The sequence below is a fragment of the Thermobia domestica genome, chromosome 12 (assembly GCF_964235325.1).
Source record: "Thermobia domestica chromosome 12, izTheDome1.hap1.1, whole genome shotgun sequence".
Lineage (NCBI taxonomy): Eukaryota > Metazoa > Arthropoda > Insecta > Zygentoma > Lepismatidae > Thermobia > Thermobia domestica.
In genome coordinates this window covers 56517302-56537757 of record NC_137465.1, presented here as the reverse complement: position 1 = coordinate 56537757, position 20456 = coordinate 56517302, and the positions used below count along the sequence as shown (strand labels likewise).

The following is a 20456-nucleotide window of genomic DNA, read 5'->3' as shown; positions in this document are numbered from 1 at the left end:
AAAACCTGCAAACATTTCTCCAGATGTCAACATAAACTAAAAGGTAAGATTTGTCATTTTATCTTTGAATGGTAATTGCTTTTACGTAATTTCCATTTTGCGTAAAGCACACGTCTAAATGAGAGGAAAATATATTTGACTAAACATTTAATTAGTAAATTCACTTAGATCGTACACATGTTTTTCTGTCATGCAACGTTATCCTGTTACCTTTTTTATCAAATACAAGGACAGGCCATTTCATTTCCAGATTGTTTTATTTTCCCTCAAAAAATAATTGCAGTTTAGAATTTAATTATATGGCAACATGTTATAATACCGATCACTCTAGTCCAGGCAGTCTTGAATGAGACGTGATTGCATGCGGTGTGTTGTGTGATCCGTGTCGGATTGTGAAATGAATGATCAAAATGAATAACGAATCTCTGTTAAGTTTTGTTTTAAACCTGGAAAAACGGTTACAGAGATGTACGAAATGTTGAGAGTAGCATGCAGTGATTCATCTGTTACTCCTTATGTTTCTAAGCTGGAATAATGCCTGTGAAGGATAATCCCCTTTGAGGTTGTCTGTCTGTAAGTTGAAATGAGGAGAGAATAGCTCAGGTCAATGAACTTCTAAGATTCGATCGTCGACTGACTGTCCGTGAAATTGCGGGAGAGTTAAACATTTCCATCGGCTCATGTCCCGAAATCTTACATGAAAACCTAGAGATACGGCGCATATTGGCGAAATTTGTGGTGTGATCCTCATAGGACCGGAAGGACACTCTTATCACCATCAGCAAGGAATGGAGGAAATAGTCGCCAACGATCTGACACTCCCGGCCAGTATCATAATAAGCGATGAATAATTGATTTACGGATACGACTTCCATACCAAGATAATATCGCTGAATCCCCGAGACTCGAAATGGCGAGACAAGTCCGATCCCAGGTAAAAGTGGTGTTTTTTTTTTTTTTTTTTTTTTTTTTTTTCACGTGCGGGGTTGCACATTATGAATTTGTTCCACTTTTTCAAACTGTGTATTAAAACGGTTACGCAATTCCAGGCAGAACAATAGGCATCTGGACAATGACGTTTGCACCATGATAATGATCGTATCACACTTCAGGAATGTTGTTCGGTTCTTGGTCAAAAACATTCCCTACTCACCGAATTTGTGTGACTTTATTCCGTTTCCTATACTGAAATTAATTTTTAAAGGGATTTGACACTTTCAAGAATAACACGGTGCGGGAACTCACAACGGGAATTCTAGAATTACTTCCAGCTATTTAAATGCGTGAGGAAGGTACTCTGAGGGGACAAGGACGAGTAGATGGTAAATCGTCGCGATGGCTTTTGTTGAATTAATCCGGAAAAGGGAGCCGCGGTGACTCAGCAGTAGAGCGTTCACCTCTGGTGTTTGGGGTCCCTTTGTTCGATCCCAGCTCGCGCCAAGTGAACTTTGTAGTGGACAAACACCGTGTGCGTCGGTTTTCACGAGGTTCTCCTCCCGTTTGCTCCCACTTTCTTCATTCCACCCTTTCATTCATTACTTCATCATCACCGTCTCCTTTAGCCTAGCGACATAATCATAGGACTAAATCTTATTTAATTATCTGAATGCACATTGTTTGGAGCTTAGACATCGAAACTAACGAAATTTGCTCCTACAGAATAAAGATTGAAGACTTCATTTCATTTCCATTTTTTAATCCGGAAAAGAACAGACTTTGTATTTTCTTCATTTATGTAGAATCACTTCATGGTAATATATCGTTGTGATCTGTTATAAAATTACTTTGAATTATTCATGTGTATGATTAGTACTCAGGATTATGTATATAATAGCAATTGCTATGGTATAACAAGTTCCACATTGAACTTTATTATCCATAATACATAGTAATATCGGATTGCATGTAAAGACAATCTGCTTAACGAGTTATTTCAAGTCCATAGGTTGCATCACAATGTACTTCCGCAGTAACAACTCTATAATAACACACAAATGCCAACTGCATGCCATGCATTTGCGCAGCTGTTCATAAAAGTATGAAAGAACTGTCTGTTAGCGATGTATGTAATCCAGTGGAAATTAAATTTTGTAGATAGCGATCGGGATGATTCAGTTCTTTCTGATAAGAATATTGAAGTTAATTCTGGAGCCCCTAACTCTAATCGAAGTTTTATTTAATTATCCGAATGCACATTATTTGGAGTTTAGGCACCGAAACTAACGAAATTTGCGACTACAAATTAATGTTTAACGTGATTCACATGTACTCCAGCGGTAATAGTATTTTGTGTTGAGACATGAAATTTCGATCTTTAGCCACAAAACTAAGTTGTGCGTTTAGTGTCAACTAGTATTTCGCTTTCGGTATTGACGGCTGTAGGAACTTTCCAATTCTTAAACTCTTCACGTGAACATTTTTCATTTTATTTTCACTTAAACATTTTTCTTCCATGTGGTGTAGTAAATTCTCTTGTGAATTAAGATCTGAAGCTTTCCTGGTGTCGTGATGAATATAGTTGTTCTCATATTTTGAAGACGAGAACAATGTTGTCGGTTTTCGAAACGTTAAACGACGTAGAATTCACCTGGGTGATTGTCCGAGAACAATTATATTCATCTTCTGAATGTTTCAGATTTCTCCAGAATTCAAAAAAGTGAAATATGTCTAAAACCTGTAAGTTAATATCACAATGTTCACAACTGTAGTATTGCAAATTTATCAGTTAATCAAGTAACTTGGTGTTTGTAGGAACTACTAATCTTAATATAAAATGTAATGTTTTTACCTTGTATCTTAAGTTAGGTGGCTTCAGTAAGGGTTGTATTGCTGTGTGAGAAAGAAATTAAGTTGTCACACATTAAAAAGCAGCCAATAAAATAATTTACCCAAAGAAATGATGCATCCGAGATTTCAGTACTAGATTTGAATATTCTGCTTTCGAGCTTTTCTCTCTCATGTGTCTTGTATTTTGCTTTAAGCGTCTCAGCCGTCCGGAAGTAATGGAAAATATAATACTTTCAACTCCAGGATTAAGTGAGGATCCGATTGCAATAGCCATGATTCAGGACCCGGAGTTACTGGTACAAATGGTGGAACCGGACACCGTTAGAAGGTTTGCTTCTTCTTGTATTATTACCAAGTTAAATGTATGTTTATGTGCCAATACCGTGTTTAGTTTTGTTAAGATCAGTTAATTATGAATGTGCGCATAGTGAGTTTTTCTTGTAATTATATCATTGTAAATCAAAATGATTGATTGCACCAAACACATATATGCAGTAGTACAAATAATTTTAGCAAGTTTTCAAGACTTAAGTTCGGAATTTATCGCAAAATGACATATTTTGCCTTTTCATATTAAGTTGATAATAAGAAAATTACATTTTGATATTGTCAAGCTTCGTTTATCTTACTGTCTTTTTCTACGACATTGTTTTTAATGTATGATGATACTCAAGGTATGATAATTGCGACTCAAAGTATAATAATTGCGGGAAGAATCTAACAATCCGTTGAATTAGGTTAATCATGTGTTGGCTACAGAAATGAAACTTAGCATCTGCAAGTTATTGTGAATATTCCGATTGTAATCATATTATTTTATAAAGAGGTTGGTTTTACAGTTTAAGGGCCAAATCTTAAATCTTGAATAAAGTTGATTTCATTGTTTTACAAGTTACACTATAGTGTAAAGCTAATGCGTATCATATATATACTAGTTAAGAATTCCTTCGTGGTTATATGGCTAGTGTACGCGCCTTTGGCGCGCGAGTCCGAGGTTCAATTTTTGGTGGAAGTTCATGTACCGGTAGTTCGGATCCTACGCTAAACTGTAGGTCCAGGTCTCATGGTATAACGTCGGTGCTGAACAGGACATTAAGTTTTCCGTTTTTCTTTTTAATCAACTATTAACCATATCCGAGTTTAGATACTGGTAACTTAATACAAAATCCTTCAATTTAGTTTTAAAAGGTTTTTAAAGATCCTGTATTTCACATAATTCGAGTACTGAATTTTAACTTTGTTCGTCATCATCATAAATATTCTATTATTACTGGCAGGTCGCTTGTCGAAACTGAGAAGCTTCTATGCACACACAGGAATTTTCCGTTTTAATACTGTCCATGAATTGGGCCGTCTCACCCTCATTTTTTCCTGCTACCATAATCTGTAACACGTCCCTAATGATACAGTTCCTTCGTAGTCATTGTCCAACCAGTATTTCTTCGTCTTTTAAATCACGTTTAATATTGTCCCTTTTATCGCACTATTTTTAACACTTTCTTATTTGTTTTGCGTTGGAACTTGCTAATTCTCCTCGTTCTTCTCTGCACCCACATTTCAAAGACCTTTTTTCATAGCTTTTGCATGGCATGGCTTAACGTAATGTCAGTTTTTCTTCCCTCACCTAGTACAATACTCCATACGAAGCATTTCATGAGTTTTCCCGGGTGTTTCTTTCGCCATTCCTATCTTTGCTTTTGTTTAACGTTCGTACTTCATGTCAGCACTAATAATACTACCCAGATATTGAAAACTAGTCAACTATTCTATTTTCCCCCTCCTACTTTTATATTTGACACCGACTACTTCGTTCTAACCTTTTCTTTGTAACATTTATTATAATCCCATATTCTTCACAGCTTTTCCTCAAGTGTTCTAACATCTTATTGATTTTCTTTTCAAACTTAACAAACGCCATATCATCTGCAAACCGTATCATTCTATCCCCTACCGAAATATCGTCTTTATTGTGTAGAGTCTCCTTTACTGTATCTTCTAGGTATTAAATAATGTCAACGAGGGACAATATCTCTGTTAGACTCCGCTTTCAGTTGTACTCTCCTCTGTCATTTTTCCCTATCCTAACTCTTACTTGTTGGTTCCTATATCATTTTTGTTGAGTCTTCGATCTTTCAATTCCAACCCAGTCTTTTTAGAACTCTCATCGACAATTCCCAATTTTCCTGGTCAAAAGCCTTTTGTGGGTCCATAAATACAACGTACATTCTTTTCCTTTTCTATACATTTTTTCACTGATTACCCTTAAAAAGCCAATTGCATCTCTTAGGCCTTTACCTCTCTTAAGCCCAAACTGTTTCTCCCTAACTTTTTCATTTATACTTCCATATAACTTTGTGTTCAATATTCGAAGCATAACTGTTGCTGCATGCTACAGGAGTAATAGTCCTCACATCTCTTTCAGTTCGATTTCGTAGCCAATGGCATTCTTGAGGAAATCTTTTGGCTATTTCTGTTTCATATATTTCATTGCAGAGTCGGAACAATTCTTTCGTGTCCTTGTCTTCATATTTTTAATGAAGTCGGTTGGTATATGATCCCATTGTCGTTCTATGTCTAATCTCCAATATAGCGTTTTCAAATTTATCCTGAAGAATATTAAACCTTTTATCATCCTCACTTTCTTCATTTTCTACTACAACATCTAGATCACGAAGTCTATCACTATTCTCATACAAGTCTTCCAACGTATTCTTTCCATGTTCTTTATTGCTGATACAGAAAATTATCATTCTTATTGCTTATTGTATCACGATTTTCTTGCTACGTATTGAGTAAAGTGCGTATAAAGTATGATTGTTACAGGGCAATTAATAAGGTTTCAGTTTTCAGAATTTTGGTGGTCAAAATATATGAGAAGTATTATCTACGTGCTGTCGTCAGCACATTCCTGTTTAATACAGTAGTATGTGTTGTGATTTACTTAATCGTAAAGCAAACATAATACAGCAAATATTGCACTTTTTTGTATTATCGTAACATAAATTAATTGACAGATGAAATTGATTCAATCAAAGACAAGGAATATTAATAATTCATTTGTTAGGTAGTGTTGGATTTTTACCGTGAATACTCTGGTAGTTTGTATAGATGTCGGAGAATTAATAATGCCCTGACACATCGATTCGCTAATGTTCTTTCCAGTTTAATGCTTGATTTATTGACTTATTTCATAACTGGAGAGAAAGTATTTTGATATTTATATGCTTCCAAGAGAGGTTTGTTTAACTAATATGTTCTCAAGACTTTATATGTAGCCGGGATGATAAGTAGACCCATTACTATGGGACCATCATATAGCAGCAAGGTCCTGTTCAGTAACATCTAGTATATACTGCGTTTTATTAAGAATACTTCGTATACTGCGTTGAACTATTAAGAATAATGTGTTATCTGCATTGCGTTGTATTGGGAACTATTGGACACTTCCTAAGTCAGTTGTGCATAGTGAGAAACAGGTATATAAATATTGTACACGTATACAGGGTTCGTAAAATGCTGTGAATCCTAAAGATCCTGTTGTGACAAAGAAATTTATCTCAAAGGAAAATGTAGCAGCAGTGAATTCAGCATGAAAATCAATTATATGGTTTTTTTGTGATATCTGGGAGTAGATGTATGAAAAGTTGAACACAGGATGAGAATCTAGAAAATTCGTAATTCGGAGACTGAATTCTAGAATTTATTTCTGTATTTAGCAACTTACAATAAACAATAAATCCTCCATTATATGCCTAGTATTTGAAGTTTGAATTATCAGTGAATCAAGCTTGCTTATCGTACAGGTGAATTCTTTATCTAATAGTAACATAGGGGGAAAAAAAAACATTGAAATAATGTAATACACATTCGTGCTAATAATGTATACTCTACTTTTTAGCCAGGAGACGTGGATTCGATTCCCGATGGAAACTCATGTGATTCGGAGCCCACGTTAAACTGTAGGTCTACGTCTCATGTAACCTCAGTATCGAACTGGACGCTAAAACTCCAAATCAAGCAACTAATCTATTCTTTATTTATTTATTTATTATTATTATTATTATTATTATTATTATTATTATTATTATTATTATTATTTTTTTTTTTGAAATTCTACGTCTTGGGCAAATGCTTCTTGATTCCAGTTGTTTAATTGTAAAAGTTCTATAAAAGGAACCCAACATTTTCGCCTGAATAATATGATAAACTAGGATAGGTTTTCCTGAGTGTTACTAATATATGCTTTTAATAGTCGATACTTTTGTGGATCTTACTCCAGTATGATTATTCATCCATTTATTTTCAACTTTGCTTAGTACAATTTTTTTTTCTTCTAATATATAACTTAAAAATAGCATTATAACAATAACAAAAACACTTAAAATGCAGTATAATCTATTCAGTTATACACACACATGGTGAAGACATCAAGATTATGAAATTAAACTTTCTTCGTACTACTTGCTGTGTCTTCATCATTAGTACCCAACATGATGTACAAATATTGTAGCCTAACTAACGGTGAAAATTTGTGGACATGTATTCCGGAGGTTAGTGTGTAGAAGAATTGTTTCCGCCTAAAGTTTCGTGATATCACGTTAAAAAGAAAGAGTGAAATATAATGGAGGGATGCGTAGAATCTTGTTTCTCTGAAAAAAATGGTAAGATGAGAATATTTAATGACATTGAGGGAATTTTAGTATTTGTAATAAATAATGTTTATTCGTCATAAATTTTCTTTGTTTCCCATTTTAGAATAGTTGAACTTCATCCAGCGCTTGCAGAAGCTGCTAATCACATTGCAGCCGCTGTCCACGAAGAAGCAACAAATTCTTCAGCTCACGCTATTCCATCTGGCTACTCGTATTCTCTAGATGCTCTTAGTGATGAAGAAGAAATGGATTCCTCTCAGGTAACGTCACGAACTGTTTCAGGAATTATAGTAATGGGATTTGAGTTTTGTTCACATTAATTATTCTATGGTTTATTAATTTCCTTTGGACATACGAGGGACAGTCAAAAAATTCCCGGAATTCTGTTGTATAGTAGCCTCAGTCTAAAGGCAGCCACTTGCTCACAAAGCGATGCCGCCCCCGTGTGCGGTTTCTTTTCATACTGACCTGTTTGGTTTTCCTCTCCCTTGAAAAGTAACTGACAGGCAATAAACTGAACCCAAACTGTTGCCAAAATTTTGTTAATGATCCTTTTTCTTTGATACAACCTTCCTTCCCCCTACATGCACTTCCCCGTACACATACTGTTAGAAACATGGATGGAAGAGAAAGAGAGGGTGAGAGGAAAAGGAGGAGAGGAAAAGAAAGACACTACGTATGGCAACGTTTAACTTTTTCTTCTTCCAAAGGGACCACAAAATTTATGATGGCTTCATTGTGCTAAATTCAAAGTCTCCCGATTGGCTATCATCTGGGCGCGCTTTCTATACCTCTTTATTACCATAATATAAGTACACATTTACTTAATCGCCTTCAAAGTCGGCATCTTCGGAGCACACACACACACACACATAAACTTGTTCCACCACCACTGCGATTTGTGGAAACACCGACGAAAGTCTCTTGGTATCTTCCGAAGTTCAAGCTTCGCGTTGGCTTTGATCTCTTCTGCGTTGGCGAAACAAAAAAGGCCCATTTTTACCTTTGGAAAGAGCCAAATATCGGATGATATTAAACTGTTATTAGAGCTGTCAAACTGTCTGAAGCAGATTTTCCCCAATTTGCACATCAACTTGATATTTGCGCGTTGCTCAATCTGTGAAATTGCACCAAGTGATTACCACACACTGTTTCATTCAGCTACATTACTCGTACATTGCCTGTTACGACTTGTTAATACTTGTCAAAGTCATAATTATTCAACCTAAGGACTGTACTGTAAAATATTCATTGTGATTGCATCATAAATGCCAAAACTAGAACAATATTCCGGGAACTTTTTGACTGCTACTCGTATGTCGATGCTCTGACCGTTTTTTTTTTTCTTTGAATGAAACCACCATACAGGAAAGAGAAACGTGCCTCAAGAAAAACCAAATATGCTATATATTTACATACATACCTGTTTCGCACAAAATGGTACTAAACTAGCAATTCATTATTGTTCTTACCCTTAAGAACATGTTTTATGGCAACATTTAATGAAAATAAGTGGACAAACAAGTAAATTAAATATAAGAAATTACAAACAAATAAACACGAAACAATACCCCATAACACAACCAACATGAAAAGTTGGTTTGAAATAAACTCTGTTTTTAACTAATCTTAATCAAAGTAGTAAATACAGTCAGTTGTAATGTATCGTAGAAAATAGATGTTTACAGAATTTTTCGTGTGAATTTAGGCTAAAATGAAATAAGTGAATAACTGCTTTTTATAATCTTCTAAACTGAAGAGTTTAGGCTATCGTCGTATGTTATGCCCGTAGCTCAATGAGTCATTAAGAGTTGCTGGTGAATCATAGTTAAAGAAATATTGGTAGGCGAAGCATATATCAAGAAATGGGAGAAAGCTGAAAAAAAAACTCTCAGACACATTCTCATCAGAATCTCAAATGGTCTGAAATCGAACTTCGACTCTTCACATCCAAGGTGAACTCTTCTTAGCGGAACAGCATGTTTCTCATAAAGCACACTAACACGAAATGTTTCCAAAACTATTTCATATATATATATATATATATATATATATATATTACATTAAGCATTCAGTTGTCGGCCTCGGAAGTGTAAACACTGAGTACATTTAGAAGCGAGAAAGACGTTAGTAATAAAAGTCGCTGGAGTCGAAGTAGCTAGAACAATTAAGGATATGATCGAGAAAGTTGATAGCCCATAAGAACCAAATTATTTGATAAAAACGATTAAAGTTATAAATTAGCGTGCAAAATCGAGTCTTTCAATCACCGTTTCGAATCAGTTTTCCCTTTTTAATCACTTTATTTAGTAACTTCTATGCTTGCATTATTAATAATTATTAAGATGATTAAATTATTTTCAGGAAAGTGCATCAGTAGTATACAATATTGCAATGAGGTTATCAATTTTCTCGACCACCTCCCTCAATTCTATAACTAGTATAAAGGTAACCAAGAAAGTTCTGTCGCTTTTTCACTCACCATCTTCGAACATCGATACATCACCTAAGACGTACCTTGAAGGTCAAAAGTAGTCCTCATCAGCATCGACGAACTTCTTCCAACGTTCTGGAAGGCCATGGATTCCATCGCGGTAGAACTTGGTGGGCCGTGAAGCGAAGAAGGTATCAAATGCATTTGGCACCTCTACTAGGAATTTGAACTGGCGTCCTCTAAGGTGATTGTCCAAGGAATGGAGCAGGTGATAATCGGATGGTGCAATGTCTGGGGAGTATGGCGGATGCAATAGTGTTTCACATCCAAGGCGTAGAATGGGTCATCCTAGCCACGTGCGGCTTAGCATTGTCCTGTAACAGGAAGACCCCTTTGCGATTCAGAAGTGCTGGCACCAGAGTTTTGAGTTTTTCTTGAACACGGCTCTACTGCTGACATTACACAGTTGCGTTGATGCTCTGATAAGCTGATAGCAGTTCCCGGTGCACGATGCCGCGAGCAGTCCATCAAACACACAGGAGGACCTTCTGATGCAGTGCTAGTTTTGGCTGTTTTGGAACCGGTTCATGAGATGCTAACCAATGATGATGATGACGCCGTAGAACTTCGTACAGGACCCACTTCTCATCACATGTCAACACCCTGTCCAGAAATGGCTCCTTCCTCAGAGGAGATAGTAAAGAAACACAGATGTTTGCTCGTGTTGCCTTCTGGCCCGGAGTCAAATCATGTGGGATCCATCGATCCAACTTGTAGTGCTTCCCAAGTTGATGGAGGTGCTGGTGAATGGTTTCTCTACTCACACTGAATTGTTGTCTCAGTTCCTCACATATCTAGCCACTTTTCGCCTCAATTGCTACTTGAAGATCTTCATTTTGTACATGTGTTGGTCTTCCGACACGTGGTGCGTCTTCGAGTGTTTCGTCACCGTCCTTAAACTTGTTAAACCACCGCTGCACTATCCGTGTCGCCACGACACCTTCACCAAAGGCCTGGCATATCGTCCGCCCCACTGCAGCGGCGTTTGACCCCAGTTTGAACTCGTACTTCATACACGCCCTTATGACGTTCTGTGGAGGTCCCATGTTCACTCTGTCCTTAACCAAGTTCAAGGTGTAACTGAACTGCCACAACCAGGCAGTATGTTGGATATACTCACGCCAACAACTGACCTTCGCCTTGTCTCCATTCGTATTCAACTCACGATGTGAGGGCCAATGGAACACGGTCTTCCACAAAAAGCGACAGAACTTTCTTGGTTACCTTTATAATATAATAAAAATAAGTTAAAATTCTTAACGTTGTTAAATTAATGTAGCAGTGCTACCTTCTAGTAATTGTTACGTTATTGTATTGTTTCTTTCAGTCATCAGACTCCCAGCCAAGAGGTGGAGCGATTGGTGGAGATGGACCGTCTGGTCAAAATAATTACGATCAAGTTTCCATCATCACTGCAGCACAACTGGCAGCAGCACTTGCTTCAGCCACAGGTAAGAAGTGTAAATTACATTCTTCAAACTTAGCTCAATATATATATATATATATATATATATATATATATATATATATATATATATATATATCACAATTTAAAGAATTACTATGTAAATTTCAAATATGAATGATATAAACATTATTCGAGCTTCAAATTGCTAGGCAACCATTTTCAGTATGCCCGATGGAACCATTGACGTCCTCGGAAAAAGTTAGAACATTACTGAATATAATTCACGCTTTGCAAGGAAGTTTATAATTTATATCTTTCAAAATGATTGTTACTATTTTTCCTTATTTGATAGTGCGTGGGTTTCCTCGGGGTTCTCCCGTTTCCTCCCACTTTCTTCATTCCATCATTTCATTCATTACTTATCATCACCGTCTCCTTTAGCCTAACCGGCATAACCGTGGGACATAAAACTCAAAGATTTCATTTCATTTCATTTTCTCATCATCACGGTCTCCTTTAGTCTAGCCAGCATAAACGTGGGACGTAAAACTTAAAGATTTCATTTAATTTTTTATACCAATTAAAAGAACACTAGCGAGATCCCTTGTGGCTATATGATTAGCATATGCGTCTTCGGCGCGGGAGAAGCAGTTCATAACGAGTTTGTGATTTCTCTTTCGTTACGGAAAGCCATGTTCAATTCCCTTTGGGCTCATGTACTTATAACCCCACATTAAGCTTTCTCACCATAATAATCTTTTAGATCTTCGCTTCAGACGTGCACTGTAAAGAGACATTAAGCTTGGAACAGACAATGGTTCTAAAGTAGGGATAAAATAATCTGCCGACAGAAACAAGATCTGTTACTTCCCTGTATTTAAATGAATGCGTCTCGTTTGTATTTCTTCCTTGGATTATGCCACGTACGCAACTATTACAAATTAATATTTACATAATTATAAAGATGATTTAAAATATTCACTTCAAGTGAAACTCATGGAAGATTGGGAAGAGATATTTGGGTACAATTCATATTCTCAATCTAAACTGATAGAAGCGTTAACTTCATAAACTGGCAGATGAAAAGCCGAAAGTTTGGAAAGTTAGTGTAAGCGCTCTTTAAACATCAAATTTAAATATTAATTTTATGTATTTGTAATGAAGTACTTATAAATTGTTATTTGCTGTCGTTAGGCTCTTCTGACAGTACTTCAAATAATGGCAATGGAGGTAGCAGTAATAGAAGTGGTAATATAATTACACCAGAGATGTTCGATGAAGCCATGCAACAAGCCGTTTCTAGTATGGTTCAATTGCCTGACTCAGATAGTGTAAGTATCATAAATTGTACAGAATTTATGTATGTATGTACGATATTTACGCAGCAAAAATATAGCAATGTGAACAAAAGCACACGAATTCAAAAAATTCCCATTCCCCATGTAACATGATTATAATTGTATCCTTTTCACATAGTCTTCCCCCGCTGGAGAAATATCTGATTTGATGGTAAAAGCTCTGTCGACGGTTAAGATGCTAATGTTATTATTATTATTATTCAACTTTTTTTGTGTATTTTTTTTAGTAAAATCAAAACATTATTGAGTAAACTAATCAGTGTTTCTGAAATGTTTTTCGTTCTTGTTCACCTAAATTTATGTCCTCATAATTAAATTGAATATGAGATTGTTGACAACGCGAAACATATCGACACTGCAAATTATTTTATTAAGTACTTAAAGAAATAAATTGCTGCGTGATTAAAATATTAACTCACCTTAATATGCATCAAAATTATATTAATTACTATTTAATTAACAAAACATTTTTGATGGAGCTTTCATCTTTCTCAGCAGAGTTTTTCAGAACATCGACAGCTTTTCTTTTTGCTTTTCCATGATCTCTAAAAATTTTACTGGTATGTTCAAATGTACTAAATCAGCATTGGTTTGGTAAAACGCTGTTGAGGATAGTAAAACCTACCATCCAAAACGTTCTGGTAATTAAGTATCTTAACATATACTAAGATGTACCGTAGTTAATGTTTCATTAAGTAGTATTTTCTAAATACAGAAGATGGTTTCACCTTTATGGTAGTGAATTGCAGGAGCCGCCAGAGGCGCTCCGTTTTTTCCAGTACTATGTCGTATGACACACATGAAGCAGACTGTTATCTATAATCTAGGACAGATTAAGGGTCTTTGCGATCATCCTACCTGCAAAAATGTATCCGTTTAGGGAGGTTTAGCCAAACTAACGAACGGTGTAGATGTAAAGGCTTTACAATGTCTGATAAGGGAATACATGCAGCAATCCAACTTAATGTTCATCCAGACTTGAAGGACACAGCACCCGGTCAAAAACCGCAGAAGAAGCAACTAGCTTCGAAACGCACTTGAAACATAATTGCTGAAGTATGGTAATATGTGACCAACGACAATCCACACCTATAATGTGAAAAAACAACACTTGTCCGACGGTCACCAGCTTCTGTTAGTCGGATCATTCGACAGGAGTTAGGTCTGAAAGCGACGCACATAGGCCAATTCCATGCTCTAACACCAATGCACATCATCCAACAGTGTGTGGCATGCATGTGTTTGGCTGTATGAATGTTACCTAGCAGATGATGAATGGCGTTATGTCATCATTCTAGATGAGGCGTGGGTCTGTTTGATTAGAGCAAAGCATGTACACTCATGTCCAAAATTATTGTCGCATGTCTATAAATATGTTTCTGTAGGAATATAATTTGATAACGAGTTCTCCCGGTATTTCTTATAATGTTAGTATATGTATAATCGGCAAAGCCATGTATGTGGCAAATTTCATGTCAAAAGAGCAGTAAATAAGGACAATAAAACGAAAATAAAACTTTCCTGTCCATTTAGCAACATTTTGTTTTACTCATTCTAATTTTCGTATTTATATTTCTTTTCCTATGAAATTTACCACAAATATACATTTCTCGATTATACACATAGTATCAGTATTAAAAGTACCATGCAAAATCGATATCAAATTATATTCTTACAAGAAGACAGCTATAGATATGCGACAATCATTTTGGACATGAGTGTACATGCGATTCATTTCCGTCGTGTTAATGAAAAGAAGCACATACAGTGAATTCGCACGCGCAACGGAAGTTTCCCTAAAGGGTTTATGTTAGTGGCGAGTTTCTGTATTAAAGGAAGATTCGTATATTCATAGTAGCAACTAAAGTATAGTAAATACTGCTTACTGAATATAGTACGTCTTAGATCTCATATACCACAAATAGGCCCCTGCTTTGTGTGTCATTGAGACTGCCAAAGTCTACATGCACCAAAACAAAACAAGTAGTCACATTACCAAAGCAATGGCGGTCTGCATGGCTCGTATGGAACAGAAGGCAGGTAACAAGGCTATCCTGTGTAAACACATCCTTATAAAATTGTCAAGTAGACCTATATCGTCCATGTTTTTTTGTGCTTTTGGTCTGTCGAAACGGAACATCACAAAACGTCGTGGAGCAACAATTCAGCGAGTCTAGAAAGTATAGAGGGACTAGTGGACTAAACGTTATCAGGCTGAGATGAATATAAGTCTCCTTGAATGGAAGCTCATACGTCATACAATTGTTTGTCGCCTGCGCCATCATATTGAACATGGTCGGTGGTGGAAAAGGGATTTTACAACGTAGGGCAGGCGGGTGCAATTCACAACCATAAGAATGAAACTACTTTCTGTAATCACGTATTATGATGTAGTATTATTCTTTATTTTCCACAGCATTTTGTTGAAAGTAAAGAGGTGTGGTTTCAATGTAAAATCGACAATTTCTTCCAATTATCAGTATAACAGAATACAGTTTTCACCTGCGTAGAGGGAACTATTTCTATAATCAAACCTTAATTAAAACTCGTTGACTTTCCCAAAATTATTAATATATGAGTTTATATCAACTTGTACTGCTGACTGTATAGTTGTGAAAATGTAGTACAGAAGAAAAAAAGAAAGAAAAAAAAAGTCTGAGTTATTACGCTCCCGAAAATAAATTACCAATAAAGACGAGCAAAATTTCATTTGCTTATATACCTTCAATTGTTTGAATTTAGGCAGTTTTTCTTTGTTGTATATTATAAGAAAGCCATCCCGGGACAAAAGAGCTAAAATTAAAACTAAATATTGTACTGTTCATTTTCTAATATTATTCTATGAAGTTTTCGTAACAAAGAAAGAAGAAATAGAAATTCAGATAATATAAAGCTGCTTTGTGCGTATCGGGAATCGGTCAAGCAGTTTTTGCGTGACCCTACTATGGACAAATGTGATCAAAATTTAGCTTCAACCCATGATGTCACCCATATGAGTAACTGCAAAATTGTGATGAGTGAACAAAAAAAAAAAAAAAAAAAAAAAAAAAGTTACTTCCGACTGTTTTGTAGAAGCTTATTGTAGTTCAGAAACAATCTTCCTTACAACATAAGTTTCCATTCGCAATAGAAACTTGTCAGTCATTGGAATCAATGAATGAAATTTTGTATAATGTTATGTTCCAAAACGCATATTCAGGAAAACGCATATTATGTTATGTATTGAAAAGTGTCCCAAGACTGTCTAATAGATACTAAATAACAGTACTTATGCATGATAGTACTTAACAAGTGAATAAGGAACTTTCATGAACTCTGTAAATAATAATAATAATAATAAAAACTCATAGGGTTTGAATCCTAGAAGAAAGAAAGGAATGAAGTGGAAGCTGGAAACCGAGTCAAAGGTAGAAATATTGGCCTGAATAATAATATCGGGTGTCTATAAATTATCTTTACAACAGACTTTAAAAACTTTAAAACTACTACATAATAACAAGTTTGCGGTTTACAGTTTTTAATATGTGACAAGGTAACTCATTGAGATTTTTTTTTATTTTCTGGGTGATGCAGCTTTGACAAAAAAAATTTGGACGCCACACCAAAAAGCTTAGTGTATAGCCTGGTTCGTAGAGACGAAGTCCGATACCCAAGTGCAACGAAACTTTCGGACATTGTACAGAAGGAAACCACTGACCCGACGAACTATTCGGGCTTAGCATACGTCATTTATGGAAACAAGGAGTGTTTTTTATAAATAGAGGCGAGTCGCTCATCTGTTTCAGACACCAACGTAGACAAGATACGGTGGCCAGAGAGTTGGAAATGCCACGATCAATGGTGCACAAAATCTTGCATAAGAGGTTAGTCTTTATGGTTACAAAGGTGCAGCTGCTTCAGACACTAAAGCCTACGGACAAATCTCAGCGCCAACAGTTTGCAGTGGATATGCTAGCCAAGATAGACGCAAACAATGACTTTATGGAAAAGATTTTTTTCTCTCTCTCTGTCTCTCTCGCTCTCGCTCTCGCTCTCGCTCTGTCCAATAAGTCAATTTTTCATGTATCTAGCAATCTCAATCGTGATAATGTTCGTATATGGGGATCAGATCGTCCGAACGTTACACGTATAATGGAAAGAGACAGTTCCAAAATCAATGTGGACTTACTGTTACATCATTGGTCCATTCTTTTGAGCCAGTCTACCATCAACAATGATGTTTACTTGAACATGTTCCAAGAGCTTGCTGTGCAACAATTGGAACACCTGCAACCTGATGCCATGTTCCAGGATGGGTCACCACCTCAGTGGTTCCTAAATGTCCGACAATTTCTGAATGAAAAATTTCTGGACAGGTGGATTGGACGAGCTAGTTCAATTCGGTAGCTGCCACGATCAGCTGACCTCACGCCATTATACTACTTTTTATTTAACTCCGTAAAGGATCAGGTGTACCGAACCAAGGTTACAGATCTACACGACATGAAGACATGAATTTGCAATACATTTGAACACGTCATCGTGGGATTCCTTGAGCATACATGGAGAGAAATTGAATACCGACTGGACGTTGCCCGTACCACCATGCTGGGTGCACACATTGACGTGTAGGAAACAAATTATAAATTATCTTGTCAGATGTTGAAAACCGTTTGTTATTACCTAGTACAGTTTTAAAACTATTAAAGTGTAAAGTTGTAAGGATAATTTATGGACACTCGATATCTGTATTCATATCGTTTAACTCGAACCCTTTTTATCACATCCTCTTACCAACGACCTCCATAAGAAACTTACGGTTTGTAAGAAGTTTTTCGATTATTGCTGCTTATCGTTTACAGTTGTATGTGTGTATGTATGACCTTCATTTTGAATTGTATTTTAAACTCAGTTTTCGTTGTATTTGTATTTTTATTGTATTTCAGCATGCAGATTTTCATCAGTTTTTTTTTTTTTAATTCTTTTATTCCAATATATATATTTTTTTTTTAAATTAATATTCCAATAGTTAAAATTTTGTTTAATGTGTTTTGCTATTATTCACAATAAGTATGAATGTAAAAATATGTCTATGAAAATAAGAATTTAAAGACCTATTTCTCTGCTACTAAATCCTAATTACTGGTGTCGTTTTGTCTTTTTCACCTAGAATGAAACACGCAACTCGGATGTGTTCCTGTTGCAACCATGGTTTAACAGAATGAAAAGAATATATACTTGTATATATATATATAATATAGCTTTGTTGTAAATTATTTGCATTAACTTTATCTTTATTACTGTTTATATATTTATTATAATAGCTGGGTAGTTACCAAATTTATTCAATGTCCTTTGCAGCTAAAGTGGAATATCTGTCTGAGGTAATATTAACTTTTTTTATTATTATTTCAGAGTTCTCATGCAGGTGGCATAGGAGCTGATTTTGAGGCCATTACACGCCACTTATCTCGACAGTTACAACAGATGAGAGAAATGGGTCTTATGGATGATGCTATCAATTTACAGGCTCTTCAAGTCACTGGAGGAGATGTACAGGCAGCCATTGAACTTGTATTTAGCGGAACAATGAGCGATGATACAGCTAGAGATCCATAAAGAAGACTTCATTTTTAGTATAAAATTTTGAGTTATTAAAAGATTAAAATCATTTGTTTTTTTATTCTCCATGTGGTATCAGGACTATTATGTTTGGAAGAAAATTTGTACATACGGTACTTATCGTTTCGAAGTTCGATCGTGTACGTAACATAAAGAACGAAAGAATACTTGATCATATGAATTATGTTCGATATTAGTTTCTTTTTTACAGCTGTATTTTTGTCAACATCAAGCACAATGGATATTGCATTAAAAGATATTACTAAAAGATCTGTTGTGTTTTACTTTATTCTTCAAGAGAGTTGCTAATGAGTTTTACTCAGACTAGCTCAATCTGCGTTGTGTACGATCCTTCCCACTTCCTTACTATATGTGCACATATCCCTTTACAGGCACAAGTGAAGGATAGCTAAACTCACAAAGGGAGTGAATTGCTATAGATGCAGGAATTTTTCAATTATAACATTATAAAATTATTGTTTACGTTGTTCTGTGGATAAGACGACACTGGTATCATTAACCTTCCCGCTCTCGATTATCGCTTAAGATTCAAAGCAAATAATTTCTGAACTACGAAAGATATGGAAGACTTTTTTTTCACTGTAAGTTAGTTCTGAATTCTTTCTAAAACTTTTCTTTTTTAACAAAAAGGTAAAAATTCGCTAGAATATATGTGTCTACGGAACTGTCCCAGAACCACATCGATTTCTCGTATTTAACAGAACGTTTTCCAGAATTTCGTATTTTTCGTAATCAGAAGCAGAATTCCTAAAAACACCTAAAACAAAAATTGCTAAAATTAGTGCTTTTAAACGAGAGAAACGGTCGTTTGAAAAAGAAAAGAAAAAGAAAAAGAAAAAGAAAAAGTAGTTTTCCTCCTGATATTTGTTTACCTTAGCAACCCCTAGCGACAATGTTAATCATATGGGCTCAAAAGGACTCATAAAAGTTAGATAACAGCACTTTTTTTTTTTTTTCTTTTTGAAAAGTTGAATGAGAAGTAGAAAATCAACACAAAATTTGACATTGACCAACGAAAACGGCACTGTTCCAGAGCTGGTTTTCAAAATCACTATGGAAAGGCATTGATCACAAGGAAATGAACGTAGCGTTATATATAGATAACTAACATGTGTAGAGACTAAATGCAATATTTACCTTATCATTGCGTCGTGGTTTATTCTTTCCTCGTATATTTCGCTCACTTATCTTTCTGCGAGCATTATCAGAGAAGCAAATTTTTGGGTTATATCTTAAGCTTCTTTTCCTCTTGCGTACTAGCTTTTTGATCTTATACAGTTAAATACAAGTATTCCTCGTTTTGGTTCTAATTTGTGCTGAATAATATTTCTTGATTAAATCACTGAAGAGATAACACTCATGTGCCACTTGTTATTCTGTACAAATTTAGGACTAAAACAAGAAATACTAGTACTTATATGTATGTATAACGATATTTATAATAATAATATTTTTAAAAAAGATCTAGTACGAAAGAGGAAAGGAAGCTGAAACACCGAAATTCGTTCCTCTGATGATATTCGCAGAAAGACATGTGAGCGAAATATTTAAGAAAGAAAATAAGCCACCACGTAGCGGAAAGGTAAATATTACTTTGACGTAACGAGATGCATGTACAGTCAGCGACAAAATTAATTTCGTAAATAACTTCATAATTGAAAGACAATTTGAATACAGTTTTCACTAAATTAAAAGTAATGTAATTCTTGTACTTCACAGGCATACAACCGTTATTCCCAAAATAAATTTTACCGAACGGAAAGAACTTTTGTCGCTGACTGCGCGCACACACACACACACACACATATGTATGTATGTATGTATGTATGTATGTATATGTATGTGTATGTATGTATATGTATGTATATGTATGTATGTATGTATGTATGTATATGTATGTATGTATGTATGTATATGTATGTGTGTATGTTTGTATATGTATGTATATGTATGTATGTATGTATATGTATGTATGTATGTATATGTATGTATGTATGTATGTATATGTATATATGTATATGTATATGTATATATTAGGTCTAGGAATTAATTCGTGCGGTTGGTACGCACACATTGAAGCTGTAGTACAAACACAAAATACATCAATACCTTAAGAAAAATATTGTCCATCGCTA

General features: G+C 35.4%; 1 protein-coding gene across 1 annotated transcript in view; it reads left to right on the top strand.

Moving 5' to 3' along the window:
* The window catches only part of LOC145666461 (ubiquitin-like protein 7), a 37736-nt gene extending 19166 nt beyond the window's left edge, over positions 1-18570 (top strand). The window contains exons 4-8 of the mRNA XM_081733702.1: positions 2982-3115; positions 7543-7699; positions 11261-11384; positions 12536-12672; positions 18094-18570. Of these exons, the coding sequence (XP_081589828.1) occupies positions 2982-3115; positions 7543-7699; positions 11261-11384; positions 12536-12672; positions 18094-18297 (756 nt within the window). The 3' untranslated portion in view covers positions 18298-18570. The remainder of the gene's footprint in view (positions 1-2981; positions 3116-7542; positions 7700-11260; positions 11385-12535; positions 12673-18093) is intronic.
* Positions 18571-20456: the final 1886 nt, after the last annotated feature.